Source organism: Tyto alba, unplaced genomic scaffold, assembly GCF_018691265.1.
Source record: "Tyto alba isolate M040663 unplaced genomic scaffold, T.alba_DEE_v4.0 Super-Scaffold_42, whole genome shotgun sequence".
Taxonomy (NCBI): Eukaryota; Metazoa; Chordata; class Aves; order Strigiformes; family Tytonidae; genus Tyto; species Tyto alba.
In genome coordinates this window covers 15445863-15469050 of record NW_024881318.1, presented here as the reverse complement: position 1 = coordinate 15469050, position 23188 = coordinate 15445863, and the positions used below count along the sequence as shown (strand labels likewise).

Below are 23188 nucleotides of genomic sequence, written 5' to 3'. Positions count from 1 at the left end.
CATTTTTTATTGCTTCATTGAGGTTTGTTTTGTTTGTTTATTTTTTTAATGATAAAACAGGTCACATTTTACCTGTTAAAATGAGATGATGAGTGGTAGGTTACGAACTGCAGCAGGATGGAGTGATACAGTGCAACTAGGGTTACTGTGAAACTAATCATATGGGACACTTCAAAGAAACTAAAATACTGCTAGAACATCATTTTTGAAGAGAAGTAAAGATAAGTTGGTTGGGTTTTTTTAGGCTAATTATTAGAGGAATATCTGAAAGATGGTTATTAATAGCCGCAATCTAGCAGCTTAAAAACCCAACTTGAAGTATGACCCTGTATAATTAAAGAACAGAAACTTTCAAAAATTCAGAATCTTGATATAAATTTGGAAGATATGTAGCGTCATTTTATGTGTTTAATAGAGGTTTTGAGTGATGCTGTGGTGCAAGCTTGTAAATCAGAAAGATTTATGCATTGTTGTGTGTCTAGTCTCAAATAGGGTTTTTCTGGAATAATATGTAGCTGTATTCTTAAAACCAAATATCTGAGGTTTATGATTGGAGTGATCTTTACCTCCCCAAAATGGGTACCTGGACTGTATCTCAAGAGATCATTTAATCTTGATGCAGTAACAGATAATGAGGTTTCTCTGTTTCTTCCCTGGCAGATGTTTAGTTTTAAAATTCTTCACAGAATGCAGATTAGCAGATCCCTGGGTGTTTAATTTGCCTGTTGAAGTTTTTCACAATACATCCCATATATTCCATATTTCTACAATAATCTGGTATCTTATTTTGCCCAAAGTAGGCACCCTAAACTACCGTTTGATACCCTCTTTGTAAAAATAGCTTACATGTTTTCTTTTCAGATCTAAACAAACTTTGTTCTTTTTAGCCTGGCAGTGTGGATTGGTTCATTCTTGATGATTTTTGTTAAAAATCCTAATTTCTGTTCTTTATAAATATATAAATTGAAAATAGTGTACCAGCTATGGCCTGTTAGGTATTCACAGAGATCTCTCCAGCAATTTTTCTTTTCATTTAATCTTATGAACTTTGTACACATCTCCATTTTGGGATCATCTTGCTGGTATTGAAACTGTCTTACCATTGCAACTCATTTCAGTGTCATCTACAGACCCTATGAAAATGTGTTGTACTCTTCTGTTGTTTGTAGTAAGGATTACTAGAACTATGGAACAGAACTAAATGTGGGATGTATTTCAATAGAACACTTAAAGCTTTCCCAGGACACCTTTCTGACTGCTGTGGAGCATCACAAAAAATAAAAGCTTTCATTTGCTGCTTCTCTTGTATATGTGGAATTGTGTTGATGTGTTAGTTTTGCTGTCAGTTGCCCATTATCTTTTCTACCTGATGCTTATAAAGTGCTAACTTGTTAAGCTATTTAAATTGCCAGATTTAGTTGTTATTTTCATAAATAGCTTTGAAACAGTAATAGTTCTTCTTTTCATAAAGAAAGATAGATGTTATTGTTGTTATACTGTTTTTATTCAAACATATTTGATTTGGGCTAGTTTAATCCGTATGGTTTCTTATTTTTAAAAAATTTATTTGGTTTTGAAAACAGGTAGACTTTTCCAGTTCTTATTGGTGGATGTTTGTGATATATGAATTCAGTCAAAATACTACTGCGTTTTATTCTATTCTAGGTGATTTGCAAGTCAGATGCTCCTACAGGGGATGTTCTGCTTGATGAAGCTCTGAAACACATAAAAGAGACCCAGCCTCCTGAAACAGTACAAAATTGGATTGAGCTGCTTAGTGGTAAGCCTTTGACATAATATATTTGCTTTTTTTTTTTTTTTCCCCCCCAATAAAGCTAATTATCTAGCATCACTAGAGATTATACTGTAAGATTTTGGGGGAGAAGGTATGCAAAAAAGTTAATTAGACTGTTCTCTAATGTAGTCTCTTGTTGATTCTAGCCTTTAATCAAATATAAGTAACTGTTGCTTTTGACTTAACTTGATACAGAAAGGATCTATATGGAAGTGTCAGAAGACATCTCAACTATGTGGAGGAGGCACCTTCCACTGATGGTGAAATAAATCAGGACTGAACCCTAGAGATGTAACTGCCTTTTTCTGTAATTGGAAGTGAGGGTTAGTGGAAGTTTAGAGTATAAGTGTATGGATGCAGTATTCATATCTTTTGATAAAGAAAGGAGATGAGCTCACCACTCAGATGTAAAAATTGAGGATGATTTGGCCATTAATCATGAAAATAAGAGTCAGGAGTTCTATTTTTCCATTAACTGGAGAAATGCAATAAATATTTTCAAATGTTAGATACTTCTTGTTGTTCAAAACAAAGTCTTCAAGATGAGTACTTTGCGCACAGCTCTTCCTGTAAAGCTGGTAAATTGCTGCAAAAAAAAAGAAAATGTCTATTAGATTTCATCTTTATAGTTGCAGTTAACATTTTTCATATACCCTGCTGACAGTTGTATCCTCAGGATGCATAAATTAAACTGAAATTATCAATGACCATCTTATAACATGTAGTGCTTTTATTGTTTTGTCGGTTGGTTCTTTTTTTTCTGTAGCCAGAATTCATCACCAGGGTTTGTCTGTTTTTACAAAACATGTAAAATGCAGCTTCCTTGAAGTAGATCAGAGCTGTACTTCAGTTGTGCAAACAGTGCAGGAAAAAACCCCACTGTTTTGTTAACAACATGCCTCTGGGAAGTAGGGGGTAATAAGACTTGAAGTTTTCTGTCTAAATCTGTTACTCGAAGCAACCAGTAAGTAAGAGTTCTAAAAATGAGCAATATTTCTACACCTTTCTCACCTTCTGGTTTTCATTATATTCTTGTTATTTGTCCTGTACCACCTTAAACAGCCTTCCTTGCACATCAGTTCATCCCCTGTCCTTGCAGTCCCTCCCCTCTTGGTCAGTGACTGTGGGGCAGAGCAGGGAGACAGGGGAACAAAGCATCCCTAGTCAGTAGGGGGCATGGCTGCTGCACAGACTTGCAGTTCAATTCTTGCTCAGCTCTCCTTCACTTTTACAGCCCACAAAAACAATTCATTTTTCGTGTCCCAAATACATAATTTCTGCTGACATTTCACCTTTTCTCCCAATGCGGAGCACATCAAGTTAGTATGGATTGAAAAAAGGTCATCTAATGAATGAACAATGTTGTGGATTTTCTCTGAGCTAAGCGAAGGTTTTTCTGACCCTGCTGAGCTTTGGCTCTGGAAAGATAGTTATTATCATCAGTGCTGTGGCTGAGACTTGGACCAATCATTTTCACTTTCATGTGGTTGTTAATTACTAGTTTGTGGATGGCATTAGGGTTCTTTGTGTTTCCAATGGTTTAGAGGACTGCCCTTTGAATAAAAATATTTTGGTGTTTTGTTTGGGGTGTTTTCTGATAAACTCTTCCAGAATTTTGCTCTAGGGCCTAATCCTGGAAAATAGCTACTCTATGCATAATTATCAGCAATGTGAAGAATGCTGCTTGAAGTTACAGTATATATGAGTTCAAAGCCATCATGGAAATATTATATGGATGTGTAAGGTGATGTTTGCCAGGCTTATGTTGTTTATAAGACAGCCTCTAAGGGAAGCAAGTATAAGAAATACAGAAGTTTGGATCAAAATGTCAGGTCTTCCTGTATCCGTCTGTTTGGGCAAGTGTCTGTGTAATTGAGGAGATTGGTCACAAGGTGTCACCACAGTACTGATTTTTATTACCACATAGCCATATTCACCTAACAAATGTTGAAAAATTAGAAAATAGTCTTTGCCCTGTAAAACGCTGTAAGGAAACTACTTTGAGTGTGTGTGATAGTTTCATTCATGGTCAAGCTGGGGAATTGCTTTCCTGTAGGGACTTGCGTAGTTCAGGGTTGGGTGGGTTCTCTGCCTTTCACAATGCAGTTGGTGTCACCTCATTTGTTTAATTAACTTGGTTCTTGGATACGGTGTATGTCACCTTCCATCACAGTGGAAGAAGCCTTAAAGTCATTTGTGGTGGTGGTGCTGGTTGTTGTTATTATTTTATTGTATGTTAACCAATTTTTAAAAGCTTTCTGATATATAAACAAATTGATATGAGAATTTCTGTATCATTTACAGAAAACTCCTATCTATGTAAGAAATAGGTAATGCTGTTTCTTCTCTCACCTCTTAAAATGCACAGAGTTTTATATCAGGAAGGGGGATTTTAATACTTATGATAAACACTTAGGTAGGTTAGACCTAATACTTTCAGCTTGTTAAATAAGCTCTTAAACAAAAGTAGATTTCTCAGAGCTTAACAGTTTTAGCTTTAACAGTAGCTGTTCATGCTGATTTTGTGCTTTTTAAATTCTTTCCTCTATGCAGAGACAGTCACACTCTGAAGGGCCCTATTTTCCTCACTTAACAAAAAGCATTAGAAATAATTTTTATAGACACATTAAAGCCCCTGCCTAACGTGTTCATGTGTATACACACCCCCCACACACACTCATGTGCATGGTCACTGTTCTACCTGGTGGTGGCAGGAAGACAGAAAAGAATGAAAACCTGAAGAAATGGAGAAATGCACAGGGTAGGTGTGCATTAGTTTGTCTCTGTGGTAGAAAGAAAGTCAATGATACTTCTTACAGTCTCTGAAATGGTAAAAGCCTCGAAACAGACAAATGCACAAGATGCTTATTTTTATTATTAAAAGTAAACTCTTTCTTCACGACTACTTTGGGTTTTGATTTTTTTTTTTTTTTAGCTCAGTACAAAACTGCTTATTTGTCATATCCTTAATCAAGACATGGCTTAGCTAGCATTTCATCCAAACTTTAAATATACACTGAAGTTCTTCCAGGGAGGCTCTCGTGGTCTCTGTTTACGCCTATATCTGGGTAGGTCAGAGATCAGAGGAATGCTGACACTAGCACAGTATCTTAGTGTAATAGTCAGCTATGTGAATTTGACAGCTCATTCTGCACCACAGGGGAGGAAGAGAAATCCGCTGTAATAGTACAGTTTAAACTTTGCCTGACTGTTGGACTTTTTGCTTTCTTTTTTAGGTGAAACATGGAACCCACTGAAGTTGCACTACCAACTACGGAATGTCCGTGAAAGATTAGCTAAAAATCTAGTGGAAAAAGGTGTACTGACAACGGAGAAACAGAACTTCCTTCTTTTTGACATGACTACGCACCCTCTCACCAACAACAATATTAAGCAGCGCCTCATCAGGAAGGTTCAAGAAGCAGTTCTTGATAAATGGGTGAATGACCCTCACCGCATGGACAAGCGCTTGCTGGCACTCGTTTATTTAGCCCATGCTTCAGATGTTTTGGAGAACGCTTTCGCCCCCCTTTTGGATGAGCAGTATGATTTAGCCACAAAAAGAGTGCGGCAGCTTCTGGATTTAGACCCTGAGGTTGAATGTATGAAAGCCAACACGAATGAGGTTCTTTGGGCTGTTGTAGCAGCGTTCACAAAATAGCTGCATTCAGACTGAAGTGTTCTCTCTTCTTTCATGTAAACCAGTTGTTTCTCTTCTATTGACTATTCATGTTTTCTGTAATTTGTACCTTCTCACATGATGAATCGGCTCTTGTTTAATGGGAATTATAAGTGGTGTATTCCCTCCTTCTCTGTGTAAATGTATACAGGTTTCTGCTGGTACAAGAGACTTTCCTGTTTAACAACAACAGAAAAAGGTTTTACTGCCATATTGGCATTCCATTTCCTATTCAGTTTGAGTTACCTGAAAGACTTTGTTTAATCTATTTTTCATATTATTGTTATTAAAGTGGTTTAACATAGAAAGCACCTCAAGGATGAAATGTGCATGCAGTTGGATCACTAGTCTCAGCTGACACAGATGTGTGCATGCATCAATACTTCTGCAGTACAATTCATAACAGATCAAAAAGGGCCTTTTTAAATCACCAAAGCTCCATGTTGAAGTGTCTGTCAGGACATTTTATACACAGATGTTGTTTCAATTATATCTAACAAAGTTACTTTAAAAGCAGAAATTCCATTAAGCAGCTTTGTCAATAGTTCCTGTAAAATGCCCCATAAATTTTACTTCTCATGCAAGTCTCTTGTGTACTTATATTTTCATTAGAACAATAGCTGAGTCACAAGGCTAGTATAGAAAGGTCCAGTTGTTTCATAAACCAGTTTTGGGATGGGATACATTCCATTATAATGTATATATAGTTCAAATTGTATATTAACAACTGCCCCTTCTTAGTATTTTGCAAGAACTACTTAGTTGTACACCTGATGCCCCTTATTTGCTGTCAGTCATTGCCATTCGATGGAAGAAAAGGCCTCATGTAAAGAGCATGTATTTGAAAGCTGTTTGTTTCCAGTGTCTACAGAGTTTGCCATCTGGGTATTCTCAGTCTATGCATTGCCTTTGATAATTAGTATATGGAAAGAGACCACTTTTGTATCATTGTTTGTACCTTCTTTCCCTGCCTCCTGTATGGAAGAGGCTCTTGTCAAGTACAATTCTGGAGTGCAGTTTTTAATTTTGTACACAAATTAATGTTTGTCTCTTAAACCTCATGATGGATTTTACACTTTAAAAACAAAAAGTTGTAGCAGGTGTTGCATGTAAACAGTTAGCAAGTAATGACTGCGGTGCAGATGATTAAGATTGCTGTAATGGGACGCTCTGCTATATTTTTATTTTTTATATACAACTATGCTGATTAGCACACTATTGTAAAAAAAATATAAAACTCTGGCTTTAAAAAATTTATTGCCTCTTTGCCACTGCTTGTTATCTTCCATTGGTTTCACAGTGTAAATATTATGTATTAAAAAAATTAAGCATTGATTTTATTTTTTTCCTCATAAAAATGCAGATTTATAGTGGGGCTTACAGGTGTTTAAAAACTTTTTTGGTTAATATTCAGAGCAAGAATAATAGATGGTGTATACCTGTAGAGTTGAAATTCAAGGGATCCCTTAACCTGTATACTAGCTTTTTACCTACAGTAAATAAACTATGATCTTGAAAGTGCCTGAAACAGAGCAAGCATGTCATTTTTATTTTTTGTTGCTAATTAGAAAAGTTTATTGCTTAACTGAAAGCTTTAGTTAATATCCTTCTTATTAGAAAGGGAGGGTTTATATTAAGTAGATCAAACTCACCTAATCAGCGGTGTTGCTCAGATCTGCAGGATTCATAGCTGAGACAGGCTGAGTTAGCTTGTGAGTGTGCAGCTGTGCCTGCCATGGGTAGACCTCTTCTATGTTGAGCACAACTCTGCAGCCTCATCTGTGAATGGACTTTCAATTTTTGCACTTCATTTTCAATCATTAGGATGCTTAAGTAGTTGACTTTAAAATACAACTTAAATTCATCATACCTATATAACCTTTTTTTAATAAAGGTTTATAAAAATATGGTCCTTAACATTTAATGGCACACTGTTCTTTCAGTTCCTAAATGCTGTTTCTTTGGAAAAATTATATTAAAAGTATATTGTAAGATATTTCAAACTCTGGTTTACAAATAGAAAGACAAACTGTTCTCTCAGTTGTAAGATGCTGTGTTTAAAACTTTGAGGAGCTTGGGCATGAACTGTGGACATTTTTTTTTAAACATTTCAAAATGTGATGACTCTAAGTGGAAGAAAAATGAAAGTTGCCATTTTGCTCTTAAATTTGGTGGCTTATAGAATACTTTCTGTACTTGACAGTATGTGCTAACTCACTGCTTTCATTCTGTGATCTGTTTTCTCATTTTCTGTTGCTTTTTGAGAGGAGAGAAAAGTAATTAGGTGGAAAGGTCAGAAAAATAGTGGGGTATTCAGAAGCAAGTTGAGTGCACAAAACTTTTAAAATTACTTTGAAAACCTAAACTACTTGAAACATGCTTCAGGCTGAAAGTACCTTTCATTGTCCCTTTTCTGTCCTCTCATTCTCTGTTTTCTGTGGAGGATACTGGGGTTTTGTCACACTTGCAGCCAACATGCTTTAAAAGAAGTCAGCCTTTAATCCCGCCCAGAAAGAGAATTTGTTTTGTTTGGTTGTTTTGTTTTGTTTGTTTTGTTGTGTTGTGGGGTTTTTATGTTGTTGTTTGGTTGGTTGTTTTTGGTTTGTTTTATTTTTTTTTTTTCCACATAGAAGATAAATACTGTAGGAGATTATTGGCTTTATTTTGCTTGAAGTTAGAACCTCTGTCTCGAATAGGAAGAGTCTGTACTGGGTGTATCAATTTTGATGTAAGTAATGGAGGTTTTGTGAAGAGCGACAGTGTCTTGCTAGACCACCTGGTGTAACTTGGATGTGTAGGGTTAATAAGTGAGCTTTTAGAGTCTTGAGTCCTATGTTGTGCTTTAAAAAACCCAAAGCCTCATGAGTCCTACCAGGCCTTATGTCCAACAAGGAAGGTAAGTTTGGTAGGTTAACAGGAACTGATTTAGCTAACATCCTTGCCTTCATTGCTATTTCAGGTTCTAATACAATGGTTAAACATGGGAGACTGCCTTGTTCTACTGAGATTCATGTACCCTTCTTCCTATTAGCTGTTACTGCAGCTCACAGAGACCTGGAGATGTGGTTTTAAGACAGTTTTGGCTGCTCCAAGTCCTCAGCTCTTAATGGCTGCTTAAAATGAAGACTGCTCTCCATAGCTTGAACTTGAATGTGTGCCTCAAGGAAGAGCATATTCTTTTAAAACAAATGTTCAAGTTCACGTCAAAACCAGGATTTTGAAAGTTACATTCCCAAGCAGAGTGAGTGTGTGTGTGTGTGTGTGTGTGTGTGTATATATAGTTTTACAGTTCTTGGGATTTACATCCTCCTCTCCTGTGTTTCTAGAGATGATGTTACAGTACTCCTATATGGGATGCTAGTGAAACCTGTGTGCCATACTTGATGCTTTTGAGGCAAAAGTTGCATAAATTGGCTATAAAAGGCTGGTGACTTGAGTGCTCATGTGTTCATGCCCATTTCTCCTACAAAGTGAAGATGCCTATTGACTAATGTGTTCTCTGTGAACTGGACTGAATCTGTACTGAAACAAAATAAAGCCACCCTTTCAAGCTACCAGCTGCAAATGGTTACTCTCTATCACATGCATGCACTACCTAAAGGAAATTTTTTTTTTTTTTTTATTTGCTAAGTAATTTCCAGTTTTTCCTGAGGGTCTGGTCTTCATTATTTTGGAAAACAGAACTTCAAGATTTCCATCAAAGCCTCAATTCTACCTGAACTGGGCTTCAGGTAGTCAAAGCTTGTTATGTTCTAGTTTCCCCTACTGTCCATCTATCTTGCTGTATGGAAGGGGATTTCCAGCTTCAGAAAATTACAAATTTCTTGAAAAAGCAACTAATCTACTCTATGGTAATGCTTAATGTAGCAACAGTTTAATTACTTAGGGAAATAAGATTCTGTGAAGTGCTTTGTAATTGTCAAATATAAAGTGTGATTTCAGGTGTGTGTAGAAGGTGGCCTTGGGTAGGAGGGGAGGATATTTAGATGGGGAAGAAGCATGGTCAGAGCTGCTCCCTGTGCTAATCTCTGGATAAGATCTGGAGTTTCCTCCCATTGGGTCCTGTTTTCTCCTTCCTCCAAAGCAGCAGCACGAAGCCTGTGAAAAGCTGATGGTAAGAAATGCCTTCTGATTCAGGAGGAGAAAGCTTCTGTAGAAACTGAGAAGAAAAGTGAGTTCCTAAGCAGCAAAGAATAGGGAAAGAAATAGTGACGAATAGTAGCCTTTGGCTTTGCTCCCACACACACCTTTATGTACCTCCAGACAATTTGCAGATTTGGCTTTGTTGTCTTGTGCTTTTGCCCCCTGGTCTTCTCTGTTTCTTCTTTCCTGTTACTTGTTGACTTCCGTTTTTGTGCTTGTGAATGAGTTGTACTGATTTCCAACTTTAGATGTTTCCACTCTTGCCTTTTTATTACTACCCTTTTTTGCTCTCAGTTTTACTGTCAGCTCAAGCTTGACTCTCCATTACCCTGTCCTCAGAGTCACTCCCCTCTGCTTTGATTCCCTGCTGATGTCTCAAGGAACCTCCCCTTCTCAAGAAATATGCTTGTTGCTACTAGCTGCCTGGGTGAACTGAAGCAGCTGGCTGCCTGCTACGGTTTATAGCATGTGGTTTGTTAAGGTGAACAAGACCTGATGCTAATTTACCTTGAAACTGCTTTTTGCCTCCTTCAAAAGCAAGCTGTTGTCCATGCATCAGGGAGGACTTTCAGCTGAGGATTGATTTTGCCAGTTCCCGAAGTAGATCTTGTTCCCAAGCCAGAGTTCTAGGGACTTTCTATCTCTTACTCAAGCTTTTCCTACAGTGAGAGCATTATATACAAGTGTAATTCTCCCTTTTGGCCTCTGCTTGTTAAAAAGAGTTGGGTTTGTATTGCAGCACAAAAAAGTGTATTCTCTATTTGGCTATTTTTATTAAATTATTTGGAAGGTTTCTTCTATTTAATTAGATTAAAATGAATAAGTGAGAGAAGAAGGAGGCACAGATACACTTACAATGTGATAACATAAGCTGTTTCCCTGGCAAAACAGACTAAAATATTTACTCAGAAAGGATTTGACACCATCTAATGCACTAGTTCTTCATGATTTATCATCTGTTGCCCTTTCCTTTTGTACATTTATTCAAATCTTGGACTTTTTTTCTCCATTTGCCCTGGGATTGATCTTGAAGATAGGTGTTAGAAGACTCTGGTGGTTGTAAAGGAAAATGATAGGCAGTTCATAAGCTTTCTTTGTCACTGCCACGGCATCTGTTAGGTCTTGCTTTGTTTCCTGCCTATTCAGATGAAACCATATCATGTCTCAACCAGCTTTTAAAATCCTGCTCCAACTCCTTAAGCTCCTGAGGACCTCAGTCACTTCTGAAAATAAAATTTGGGTAGGTCTTATATAAGTTTTGCAACACTAAACAGAACAATGCCTACACCATTAAAAATCTCGGACCTTGTGTTTAGAGGACTCGCAGAAGGAATTTAGCAAAACCAGATTGTTTCTTGAAGCAGCAGTCTCGCAGTAAGGCACCTCAGCTGTGCCAGTAAGCAGAGCTGTTGACAGAGAAGTCAGACTGGTGCCTGAACAAAAATTGGTCCAAGAGAGCTTCCTTTCCTGCAAAGGTCTGAGATTCCTGAGGCTGTTAATCTTATGCAACGTTCTTACTGACGTTTTGAAAAGATCTCGTATAGATACATGTTTCATTGCTCTTTTTACCCCATGGTGAAATTGGGAGTTGGCCATGGTCCAGAAGCTAGGAAGACTTGCCGCCTTTCAGGTGATGTGGAAGGTGTTCTCCATCCAGGCAGGTGATGAACTGTCATAGCCATGATAGACCTGAGCGCCTTCCCCTGGAGGTTGCTCTCCCAGTGGAGACCTTTCAGGTTGGAAAGTTTCTCTGAGCACGGCAGAGGAGTCAGGGGAGCTGTGTGTTGAGGGGTTTGGCTCACACCCACCAGTCAATATGCCACAGATGTGTCTGGGACTGTGCTTGTGCCTGCGTGGGAGAGGAACAACTGGTTGTTCACAAAGGTTTCAGTGATCCAGGAAAACATGACGTCATGCGGGTGAGCGGTTATACTTGAAACAAGGGAGTACGTGTGACCTTCCTTAAACTGGAATACGTACAAATAAAACAGGCCTGAAATAAAATGCAATCATAAACACATTTGGAATAACAACTGGGGTCTGTTTGTTGGATACATTGCAAACAGGAAATGGAGCTAAATTGACTGCATTAATAAATGCCTTGCTGCAAATATGTTCCCTGATGTTAGGCCCTAGCTATTGAGAGCTTCCTTCTGAGATCCAGCTGAAGATTTACATGCATTTTAATAAGCCCAAATCTGAGACGCTCAGCCAGAGACATACAGAGTCCCTTCTGTACGAGCAGCACCAACATGCAGGGGAATTTGTACACAGCATTTATAGACATTTAAACTAACTTCTTACATTTCCCCTCAAGAGGAAGCTAAGTCACCCTTTGATCACACTAAAGTATCCTTTTTATTTTTTTTTCCTTTCTTTTCTTCTGTAGAGAATGGGCAGGACCTGCTGCCAAGATCACATAGGGCTGACAGCACAAGGGTTAAGGATTTGTGAACCATGAACAGCAGAAATATCTGGCACATTTTCACTTACTCTGCACAGTGATGGAGAGAAGCAACCATTACTTCAGCCTTAATTGAGGTGTATCTTCAGAAGATAATTGCTGAGAAGATAACTAGAGGTATGAGCAGACTGGTGACTATTCTCCTCTTAGCGTGTCTTGCAGGTTACGTTCACCATTGGCACAGAAAGAAGTTCAGAAAGCTGAGGGTTTACCCTGTGGGGCTACAATAATGCATGGGATTCAAGTCTGCTTGGTCCTCAGCTCTTTGGTTGTATAGTCAAATGAGTCCCAGCTTTCCCACATCAGTGTCTCTGAGCTGTTCAGGGCTTTGCAGATTTGCCATTTGCTGATTTCAGATGTGCAGCCAACTGTCAAGGATACCCTGGAAGCTCCTTTTCTCCCAGGCTTGTCTCCTCTCTAAAGGCTAGGAGCCCCATGCCCATAGGCTTCCCACACTCAGCTCTGGAGATCCAGAGGGTCTGTTAGGGAGCTGCAAGTATGAGCTGCCTCTAGACGAGGCAGCCCATAGAGGACAATGTGGGTCCATCAAGTGAGATAACCAAGTGACATGAAATATGGGAAAAGGCTGATGTACTCTTCTTTGCCTGCACCAGAACTCAATGTGTGTCCCGTCAGCTTGGGAGGATAGGGGTCAGCCAGCAGCAAGTACTGCTCAGAGAGGCTGGATGTACACAGATCCATAGGGCTGGATGGGATTCACTCCAAGGGGATGAGCACGATAGCAACCTTCAGCTAGGAAAAATCATGGTGACTCAGGGAAGTCCTTGGGGACTGGACCAGTGTTGTGCCTGTCTTTGAGATGGAGAACATGGTACAGTCAGCCTTGTCTCAAGTCCCAGGCAAGTGCAGGAACCACAGCCTCTTGAGTCTGCTTCCAAATATGAAACAGAGCATGAAGGTACTAGAGAATGGTCAAAGATTTAAGAAGCACAAATTGGCCTGATCAAAACTGCCTTTTGTGATGAAATACCTGGTTACGGGGATGGTAGGAGGGCAGTGGATATAAGACTATTTGGCTTCAGGAAGACTTTCAACTCTGTACAGCCCTCTTGGAAAGAAGCTGTGGCAGTATGGGCTGGAAGACTGGACTGTTACATGAAGTGAAAATTGGCTGGACCACTGGACTCCAGTAGTAGACTGGAACTAACATTGTTCAGTAGCATCATCAGCTACCTTCATGAAGAAGCAAAGTGCATCCTCACTGTGGATGTTAATAAGCTAGGGGAGAATGGCTGATGTGTCAAATGGAAGAGCTTCAATTCAGAGGGACACACAGAAGCCTGACACTGGGACAAGAGACACTTGAGGAAGTTCAGCAAGGAGAATTGCAGAGTCCTGTGCCTGGGAGAGCAAAAAACCTAATGTACTGCTGCAGGATGGGAGCCAAGTGGGAGTGGCACTGCTAGAAAGGACATGGACCGTGTTGAATATGAGCACCACAACACACTCATCACAATATGAAGAAGGTGGGCAGCAGTTTGAGGGAAGTTGTTAGCCCCCTGTTCTCCACACTGGAGATCTCATCCACATCAGCAATACCATATCCAGCTTCAGGTCCCCTGGTTCAAAAAGGATGTTGAGGAAATAGGGTCCAGCTAAAGGCTATCAAGATGGGCATGGCCTACGAGAAGAGATGGAGGGAGTTGGGATTGTTTAATCTTGGGAAGAGAAGGCCTAGGGGTTTACGACCACTTGAGGGGAGTTACAAAAATAACAGGGACCAACCGATCTCAGTAGCAGCAGATAATATACCAGTGGGTGATAGCATCAAGCTGCACCTTTTGAGTTTCAAACTGGACTTTAGGAATATTTCTTCACTGGGAGGGTGGTGCAGTCCTGGGACAGATTACCCAGAGGCATTGTGGTGTCCATCCTTGGAGGTCTTACACCATTGTCTAGACAAAGCCACAGCTGATCGGAACCAGTGTTGGCAAGAACCCTGCTCCAAGTGGGAGGTTGAGCTGGATGACCTCCAAAGGTCCTTCTCAGCTAATATTTCTGTAATCCTCTGACCAGCTTCAACACTTTGACTGTGACTGCTAAACTGTATACTCCAACAAGCTTCCTATTCAATAGACTGGTCATATAGCAGAAGGAAAGAGTGGGAAATAGAGGGTGGTCTGCATTCATTTTATTTTAGCAGGAGAAAATCAGTCCTCAGAATATTATTCAGCTTTCCCCTGAATGCCCCAAAATTTTACATGTGCTAGAAACATTTTTTAGTTCTTTCATGGGACTGGATTTAGATTCAGATTTTTAACTTCTAATTTGACTGATAGACTGGAGAGATTGACAGCCAAACTGCCAGAAACAATGTTCCTTTTGCAAGATGATGTTGACATTAGGCAGATAATTCACCAAGGTGGTCTCATCCAGGCAACAAACCCCAAGCAAGGCACCAGACCTGCCTGTAGCATGGCATGGGGAATGTGGGGAGGACCAGAAGCTCTGCACCTCCATCAGCTGCTGTCAGCATAGCATGGGCTGAGGAGTTTTATGAGCTTTTGCAAAGTCATGCAAATCCATGGGTGTTATTCATAAAGTTGTTTCGCTACTTCAAGCATGAAGGGAAAGATTCTTATTGTGGATACTTCTGTTAAACAAAGAGGTAAGAAAATATTTTGTGAAATCATGAATTTCTGGGATGTTTTCAGCAAATACATAGACCTGCCACTTTCTTCAAAGACAGGATTACATATTTGCACTAGTGAAATACTTGTCTTTCCTAATTAATACCCATCCATATTTATGAATTAATATCACGGCACTTAGTGGTGCAGCACAAACTTGTATTCCCTGCAGGGATCTCTCCTACCATACCAGTCTGCACAGTAAGAGACTCTCTCATCTACACCATGGTGTCCAGCACAGATTCTTGTCATCTCTTATTTTTCAGTTCAACCCCATCTAAGTCCAATAAACAAATTGCCACCTCAATCCAACCTGCCTCAGGAAGATGAAAAGGCTAATGTCACTCAAGAAATGAACAGCCAGAGCACCTACTGAAAACTGCCTTTTGTTATTCTACCATAAGGAAAAACATCAACCAGGATCAGCTACAGAGAATCAACAATAACAATAACAAAAAAAAAAAGTCAAAAAGCAAACTCATCTGTAATCCCAGTTTGCTGAAGAGTTGGATTCATATCATAAATTGTGGTAATTGTTTTTTAATTTAAGTGCTGTTCAATTAATTTAATTACATAGCTGTGTAATTAAAAAGCATGTGGGTGTTCTAAGTTTCTTTAGAAACTACCCACCACTTTCAGTCTTGCTATCTGTCTATACTGAGTCACAAAGGATGTGAAGAAACCTTTCTGAAGAGCATTAAAATCTTTGGAAAAAGAAAGGGGAAGTTTTAAAGCAGGTGTCCCATGTTAACATAAAGAATGATTTACAGCTGTTACTAGGAAATGGGTCTCTAGGCACATGGTGGGATGCACCAGAGATGGGATGGAGCGGAAAGGAAGGGATGGAGCTGTGACCTGAACCCACTGAAGGCACAGACTGACCCCAGTGTCCAGGGAAATCAAAGGCTCTGGAAGCGCTTGTTGCCTTTGGAAGTCAGTTTGTTCTTTTACTGCTTTTGTTTATGTGGATGTGAGGTCTTTTATAACCAACTAGGTTTTTTGCCAGGATAGACCATGTATGTGTTTCAGTAAGTGCCTAACATTTAAGTTGTCGAGTTCTCTAATGCATGAGCTGGACTTCTTAAATTTTTACATAAACCATGCCTTACTTTGGTGCCTCTTACTTCTAGGACTGAAGGGACAAAAAAAAAAATAAATCTAAAATGCATACTGTACCATGCAAGTCAAATATTCCAAGTTGTGGAGAGTTGTTGGGATATTTCTACTTATCTACGTCTTCCCTTGCCTTGCTCTGAAATGGCTATGTTTCTCCTTGAAGTGGCAGGAGCTTGTGAAGTGGCTGTCAATGAAGGTGACTTTGAAGGTGAGGAAAGACTGCTAGCAAATCTAGTCCAGTCTCCTGACCAAAAGCTGTATCTGTTTCTCACTGTGCATCACAGGTTTTGGCTAAATCAGATTTTCTGGTAACACATCCTGCCTTGATGTGAGGATAACAAAAGACTGGGAGCCTTACGCTTCTTTTTTTTGTGCTTCGCTAGCTTTATTTGGGTAAGGTTAATCTGGTGCTGATACTGTGCAAGTGTCCTACATTTCTAAGGCTGGTATCCTAACTGTAACTCCCAGCTGTTATATTGTGATATTTTCCCTCTGAAGATGCAGTTATATAGTAATTAAGTCACCTCACAACATCTTCAAAGACTGACTGAACTGCTTAATCTCCTTAAGGGCATATCCATGCAGAAGAGCACATGTGTTCTCCTGGCACAATTGCACCAGTGAAATACAACATGAACTGATACAACATTTCTACAGTCACTTATACAGAATAGCCATTTTTGATTTAAAACTCAAGGATATAGTTGCCTCAGAGGGGTTGGGTTTTTTGGTTTTTTGGTTTTGTTTTTTTTTTTTTGTAAGTTAAGAGCAACCTGAAAATAAAGGCATGAAAGTTCACCAGAGCCTGTTTCAGCCTGTAAGTGGGTCACAAGACACTGAAGCGCTGAGTGAAATAACACCCACACAAATCAAATAAAAGAGTAGCTAACCTGTATTTAAAAAGAATAATCTTCCTGGATGCCTTAGTCATAGATGTCTTAGCCATGAAAAATTCAAGACACCAAGCACTTAGTAGAGAAACAGCCGCAGAGGATGCCTCCAAACCTAGGCACAAAATTATCAGACTGACATTAGTAGTTAAATCACCTCCCCTTGATGCTCCAGGGACCTGGGATGCATGCAATTTCCATTGGAAATAATGAAATTCATGAGTGTGAACCTTTGGAAGTGGTGTCTACAGAGGCCTCTAGGGGACAAAATCTTACCAAAATATCTCATACAGAAAGTGGCCTTAAAAAAAAAACGAAAACCAACAACAAAAAAAAACCACCCAAAACCCAAAGAAACCCCAGACAAACCTGTAGGCAAATAAAAGACTTAAAGAACTGGTGAGCAGGTTAAACTGTGAAACCCTGCACGGTGACCAGCTGACACTGCTGAAAGATGGAAGCTTCTGCGGAGAGCACTGCTAACCTGAGCAGCGTTGTGATCTAAATAGCTTGAGAGCCTGCTCAGAGGTTTTATCTTTGCTGCTGGTAATAACAGCACAGCCCCAACCAGCACTGTAGTGTGTCTGTAATTACAGGGGGCCTACAGGGTTCCTACAGGAAGTTTTACGTATTCTGGTGACTGGGTCTGACTGCTAAGAGGCTACAGCCAGCCAGCCAGCCATGGGGGTGCGAGGCTGAGTGGCATGGAAGGACAGGGATTCGTTTCTGAAGTGTGTCTGCTTGCAGGAGTAAGGCACAAATGAGGAGGCTGGCTGGGAGGGAAGACATGGGAGGCGGCAAGGCCCATCCCAAATGCCTGGAGGGGCTAGCTCATATACTAACAGACCCTTCATCCTTCTCCTTCCTGGGGATGGCAGTTGCTAAACCCTTGGCATGCCTGGCCCAGCCTTGTACCTTTTCCTTATGCTGCCCTTCTTATGTGTGTGCCCTGCAGATGCCTTTGGTCTCCCCATGGGTATTTTCCCCAGCCAGGCTGCCTGGGGTGAGAGGGGCCAGCTGCCTCCAGCTGTTATGTTGTAGTGAGTTGTTGGAGAGAGCTCCCCTGCTTGAGCAGAGTTTGGCTTTCTCCTGGCAGACCTGCTGAGCCCCTGTTTACCCATGCAGCAGTGAGATGTGAATCAGAGCTGCGAGTCGCTCAGTTTTAACTTACCTCTGCTTCTCTGCTGGGAAATGGAGATAACTGGAGATAACGCAGCTACTCTTCTTCTCTGGGCTTGCCCGTCATCATCCTGTGGTTTCCTGGTGTAAGAGAAGAAAGAAGTGTATCTCTCTTCCTGTACAAATGCATTGTACCTGGGCATTTCTACGGGCTTCTGGGTGTTTGACAGAAAGGAAAAATGTCCTCCCATCTGCACTACCTCTGATTTATTTTTTTTTTTTTTTTTTTTAATTGATGGTAAAAACCAGAATGGAATCATTTCACTGTGAAAAATGGTAACAACTCACATACAACACAGCAGGGATATAAAGTTATTTGCACCTATTGTAGAGCTGTTCATGTGATGTCCTGGCAACAGAAGGGGACCTTCCTCAGAGAGATGGTTTCCCACCATCTCTCTGAGCTTGAGCTTCAGTGTGCCCTGATGCAGCAGCCCATGAGCAAACTGAGGATGAGGGCCCCCCACCTGCACCATCTAATCCAAACATTCACACACTGATGGTATAAATGACCACAGTACAGACTGGCTAAAGAGGAGGATGTTTTGTATCCAAAATTTAGGACACCAAAAGGAAAATCAACAACACATTATAAAAATGTTCTCTGTATTTGTCAAAATAGCCTCATGTTTAACATCAGCCTATGGTTAATTCTTTCATGGTCCTGCAATGCACAAAGGATGGGTAACTGTAGAAGTATAATTAGTGGTGCTTTTCTCATCAATCTGCGGTTCAGTTCTGTTTTTGGATGAGGATGAGAGCACAAAATACCTTTACTTTCAATAAATACAGACCCTGAAATCTGTAGGAAGCCCACTTTACCCGCTGAAAACCCACTTTAGGAAAAAAACTAAAACTCCTGACCTTGAAATAACTTCCAAATTCTAAAAGCAGCACATCTAGCTAGCTAGCTGCCTTAGTTACAGACATTAATCACTGCTGTATTTTACACAGCATGTAAAATTTAAGTAATAGAATCACTGTCCCCATCGCCATATTTGCAACTAAAAGCTGATAAATAGAAGCACTGACCTCAGCTGGTCGATTTAACCCAATGAGTCATGGTCTTGGGGCCACATATGCTTCCTCTGCTAATATTCTTGTTCCTATTTATTTTATAAAGTGTGCTGCCATGCTGTGTACCACAGAATAGCTTCTCTAATGGGCAATTCCAGAAATAGAAATATCCCATTAGTTCCCTCTCCTTTGTCAGGGTTTCACAGTCACCACTTATTCTGTATGGAGCCGCAGCATCTCAAAGAGACAAGGGCAGGAGTGCTGCTGGGAGAGACGGAGGATGGGCTGAGTTAGGCTGTCAAGAAGTGAAATCCTCTTGAAGTTCTGTCTCAGAAGCACCCTGGTATCTTCTTGCTTTTTACATGACGGGGAGCTAAGGTGTAGAGAAAGATGCAGCAGACGTGGGTTCCTCCACTTCAGCTGTTCTGGGTAGCTACGTATGTGCCTCAACAGAGGGATCTGCCCATACCAATAGCTTTGGTATTGCTCTCAGTGAGATCTTCTCTGCAAAAGGCTGGCTTTTTCATCACGGCTGAACCAGAGAGAGGGAACGTAACCACAGTCAGTATGGTGTTTCAGGCAGTGTGGCGGTCCACAGCAGACCATTTGCCTTGGACTGGGGTCGCTCAGAGCTGGCCGCTGTTCAGAAATACAGAGTGGAAAAGCCCGCTTACTCTCCCAGCTAGATGTTGTTTGAAACTCAGCTTACTAAGTTTGCAAGTTAATATTCACATGTATAATATTTAAGTGCATACTAGCTGACCTCATCACCATATCTGTGTTGATCTAAGCTGGTGAATCATGGTCTTGGGGCCATGTGTGCTTTCTCCACCACTGTTCAGAAGGGTACAGGCAGGAGTGACTGTACAGGGAAAGGATGAGACAAGGCTAGGCAGAGATGGGTGCTCAGCAGCCCTGGCCTCACAGACACCCAGCAGCAGAGAGGATGCCAGGGTAAGAATGGATGTGAAGCACTTTGCAGATCACTCTGCTTTAAGGAGCATCAAGGGGAGAATACCAAAGTGATTTATGGAAGGTGTAAGAAGTGGGTCTACAAGTACATAATCTGGTACCATCAGAAATGGCATTTTGCTTAATGACCTTCCACCAAGCCTGTAGTTATGACCTCAAAAATACTGTAATCAGTATTGTTATCAAACATTGTACCTGTACCCAGACACGGACCATGGTCCCAGTGGTCTCCATGCAGGCAGGAACCCGTCTGATTGGAAAGACAAAGACTTCACAGAGCCCAGGCTGTCACACAAGGCCCCAGAGGACATGGCTTTCACCACCTCGTAGGTGCTCCCCTGCAGATCTGGCACCTTGCAATAATGATGGGGACGGTTTCTCCACTGGCCTCCAGCAGTGGCTGTGCCTCTGCTCTGTCCCCAGCTCACGGCATGGGTCTGTGGGACGTGGCCTGGGAGCACACATCTCTGCATCACCGTTTCCTCTCCTGCAGGCAGATCCGCCGTGCCACAGCTCCCTAAAGGATCGCAGCAAAAGTGGCAGCTCGCTGAGCAGCACCGTGCCAGTGGGGAGCAGTGGGTTTGCACCTGGGTGCCCCTGCCGCCCTTTGTCCCTGGCTGCCTTCGTTTAGATTGCAAATGGGCAATAAAGAATTTTAAAATAAATAAAATAATAAATAAATTGAGACAAGGTCCTTTGGCCTACGTGACAGCCGCTTGTACTACACAAGGGTCGTTTAGACCCCTTTGTCATTCGTGGTGTTTATGACACTAAGACTTACTTGCTCCAAACAAATTAACTCAAAATCAGGCTAGGCCTTCCATTAAACCTGACAGATTTATGATAAAAAGAAGGCTTGTTCACTTACTGCTCTCAGAAAGAAATAGCAGCATAAACAGCTATTGTGCTGACTCACTTCCATGTGCAAATCCACCAGGCTGGAGAGAGTAATGGGCTGCTAATTCTGGCCCTTAGCTGGATCCTCCTCCCTTCAGTTACCTCCATTCCTCCCCTATTCTGCTCCAGTCCCTGGATGGTAATTCTATGTCTTCTGACTCTTTAATGTCACTGAAATGGGATTTATATGGGAGATATTTAGTGGAATTGCATTAGGATTTGACATTTCAGCTCTTGGAAGTTTTCAATGCTGTTATTTGCAAGGGCATTTTTTATTGCCTTAAATTGCAATTCTTCAAGAGTAGTATAGTACTTTAATTTTCTAGGTCTGTCTCTTTGTCTGTCCCTCTACATCAGGATATCTAGTGATTTATTTGATTCACAGGTCCTTTGGATTTCTTATGCTTGTTACAACACACCTGTGTCTCAACGACACAGAAAAATTTTCATTTGAAGTAACAGCTCTGGCTTGCAGTGCTTTGAATTTGATACAAAAATAGAACAGTGTAGAAAACTTTTTTATTAGCTTTTTCAGAATTCTAGACCCCAGGTAGTTCAAGCTGAATAACAGCATGTTTTACTTAAAAAAGAAAACCAGATATTGGTTGCTTGAAATGGCCACTGAAGGAAGATCTGGGAGCACATATGAGAGACTTTTGCTGCTTCACAAAACTTCACATGACATGCTCCGAGAACTACAAAAATTCAAGTGTGCAGCTTTTCCCATTAGCCAGTTTGTATTTTGTTAACCTTGGATCCACCCCCCCCCCCTTTTTTTTTTTTAATGGGTAAGTACAAGAAATACAAAATTAAATATTACAGTGAAAAATCCTAAATGAAAAGATGTTCAGAAGAGGCTGCTGTGGCTGTGCAATGGGAGTGTGAGAAAGAAATACTAACTGCAGCCCAGGCAGTTAGTGTGGTAGGTTTGGGTTTTTTTCAGAAAACTCTTCTGATGAAGAATTTCCAACTGTAACAAATACAATTTGGGGAGAAACCCGGACAATTCTAGGAGCAAAAAAAAGCCTGTGGCATATAGCATAGCAGTAAAAACTGACAGATTAAACTAAGAAGTCATTCCTGAATATCAAATCTCTGTATTCAGTATCACAAAGACCTTCATGATCTACAAAGACACTCTGACAGTGCACTTCACTTCTGCCTTGCCCTCATTTAACAAGATTATTTTGCCTTTCTTTAGCACTTTACATCTGAGATTCCAAATGTCTTGGAAAGCACCTGCCATATGGAACTTGGCTAGATAAAGATGTATTTTTTGTCCTTACTTGACATGGTAGAATATTAAGACATCAAGTTACGGAGAATTCAAAAACCTGTTGAGTGAGAGCTGCCTTTGGAAATGGTATATCCCTTTCAGTGCTGCTCGAATTTCCAGAGAAATCACTGCTGTTATGAGAAAAAGGATTAAAACATCGTTTTTTCTCTTTCTTTTTTTTTTTTTTTTTTTTTTTTTTCCCCAAGTTTAGAAATGCAGTTACTGGCAGATGGCGTATGATGCTCAGCTCTCATTCAAACAGTATTGAAATATTAGGAATTTTTGCCCATGTGTCCAGGCACACACAGACCCACATGCACACACAGAAACAATTCTAGGCAGAGTTTTAATGTAATTCAAATCAAAGCATACTTCAAGGCAGATGCCAGACCAGATTCAAGCTAAATCTGTAGGCTGAGCTCATCGGATGAATGGGACTATCTGACTGCAAAAGATTATAATGATTAACATGTGTGACAAGTATTTTATTGAACGAGTAGATTGTTTATGGGCTTTGTCCACGGCAAGTGATTCCTGCTCCTGCATCAGTCTGGTGGTTTGTGTTATGGAGTCAGGCTGATTCCCTTGGTTCTGGTGGACCATGAATGTGGCTGTGCTGGGAAAAGTGGGAGCAATGCCAGTACCTGTGAACAGAGTAGTGCTGGCAGCCAGCTAGCTCTGGGGCAGTGCTTCTCCAAAACTTGCCCAATCTCTTAAAACATATTTCTTTGCACAGCCCTTGATTAATATAATACTGATTAGGCACTGACTCTGCTATTTGTGCATTAAAGATGTGGATATTTCCCTGGCGACTGATTGCTTTGGCAGTGTTTAAGCAGAACTTTGTTAACTATTGCACAGTTATTTTATAATTCCTTGGTGCTGGTTCCTTGCAAGAAAGAGTTTCATCAGTGCTTTTCTTATCATCCTGTCAAGACAGCACACACTCAGCAACTGTTGTGAATAAAACATTCTGGTTTCTTCAAAAGGTATGTGTAGATATGGATTTTTTTGCGCAAAGATGACATTCAAATTGAAGAAGATGCTTTGAAACAGTAAATGACTCTCTATGTGCCCACACATTTAACAATGAAATCTAATAAATCCTA

General features: G+C 40.5%; 1 protein-coding gene across 1 annotated transcript in view; it reads left to right on the top strand.

Moving 5' to 3' along the window:
- Window positions 1-9028, top strand: part of GOLPH3 (golgi phosphoprotein 3) — a 36235-nt gene extending 27207 nt beyond the window's left edge. The window contains exons 3-4 of the mRNA XM_042804621.1: window positions 1666-1780; window positions 5032-9028. Of these exons, the coding sequence (XP_042660555.1) occupies window positions 1666-1780; window positions 5032-5456 (540 nt within the window). The 3' untranslated portion in view covers window positions 5457-9028. The remainder of the gene's footprint in view (window positions 1-1665; window positions 1781-5031) is intronic.
- Window positions 9029-23188: the final 14160 nt, after the last annotated feature.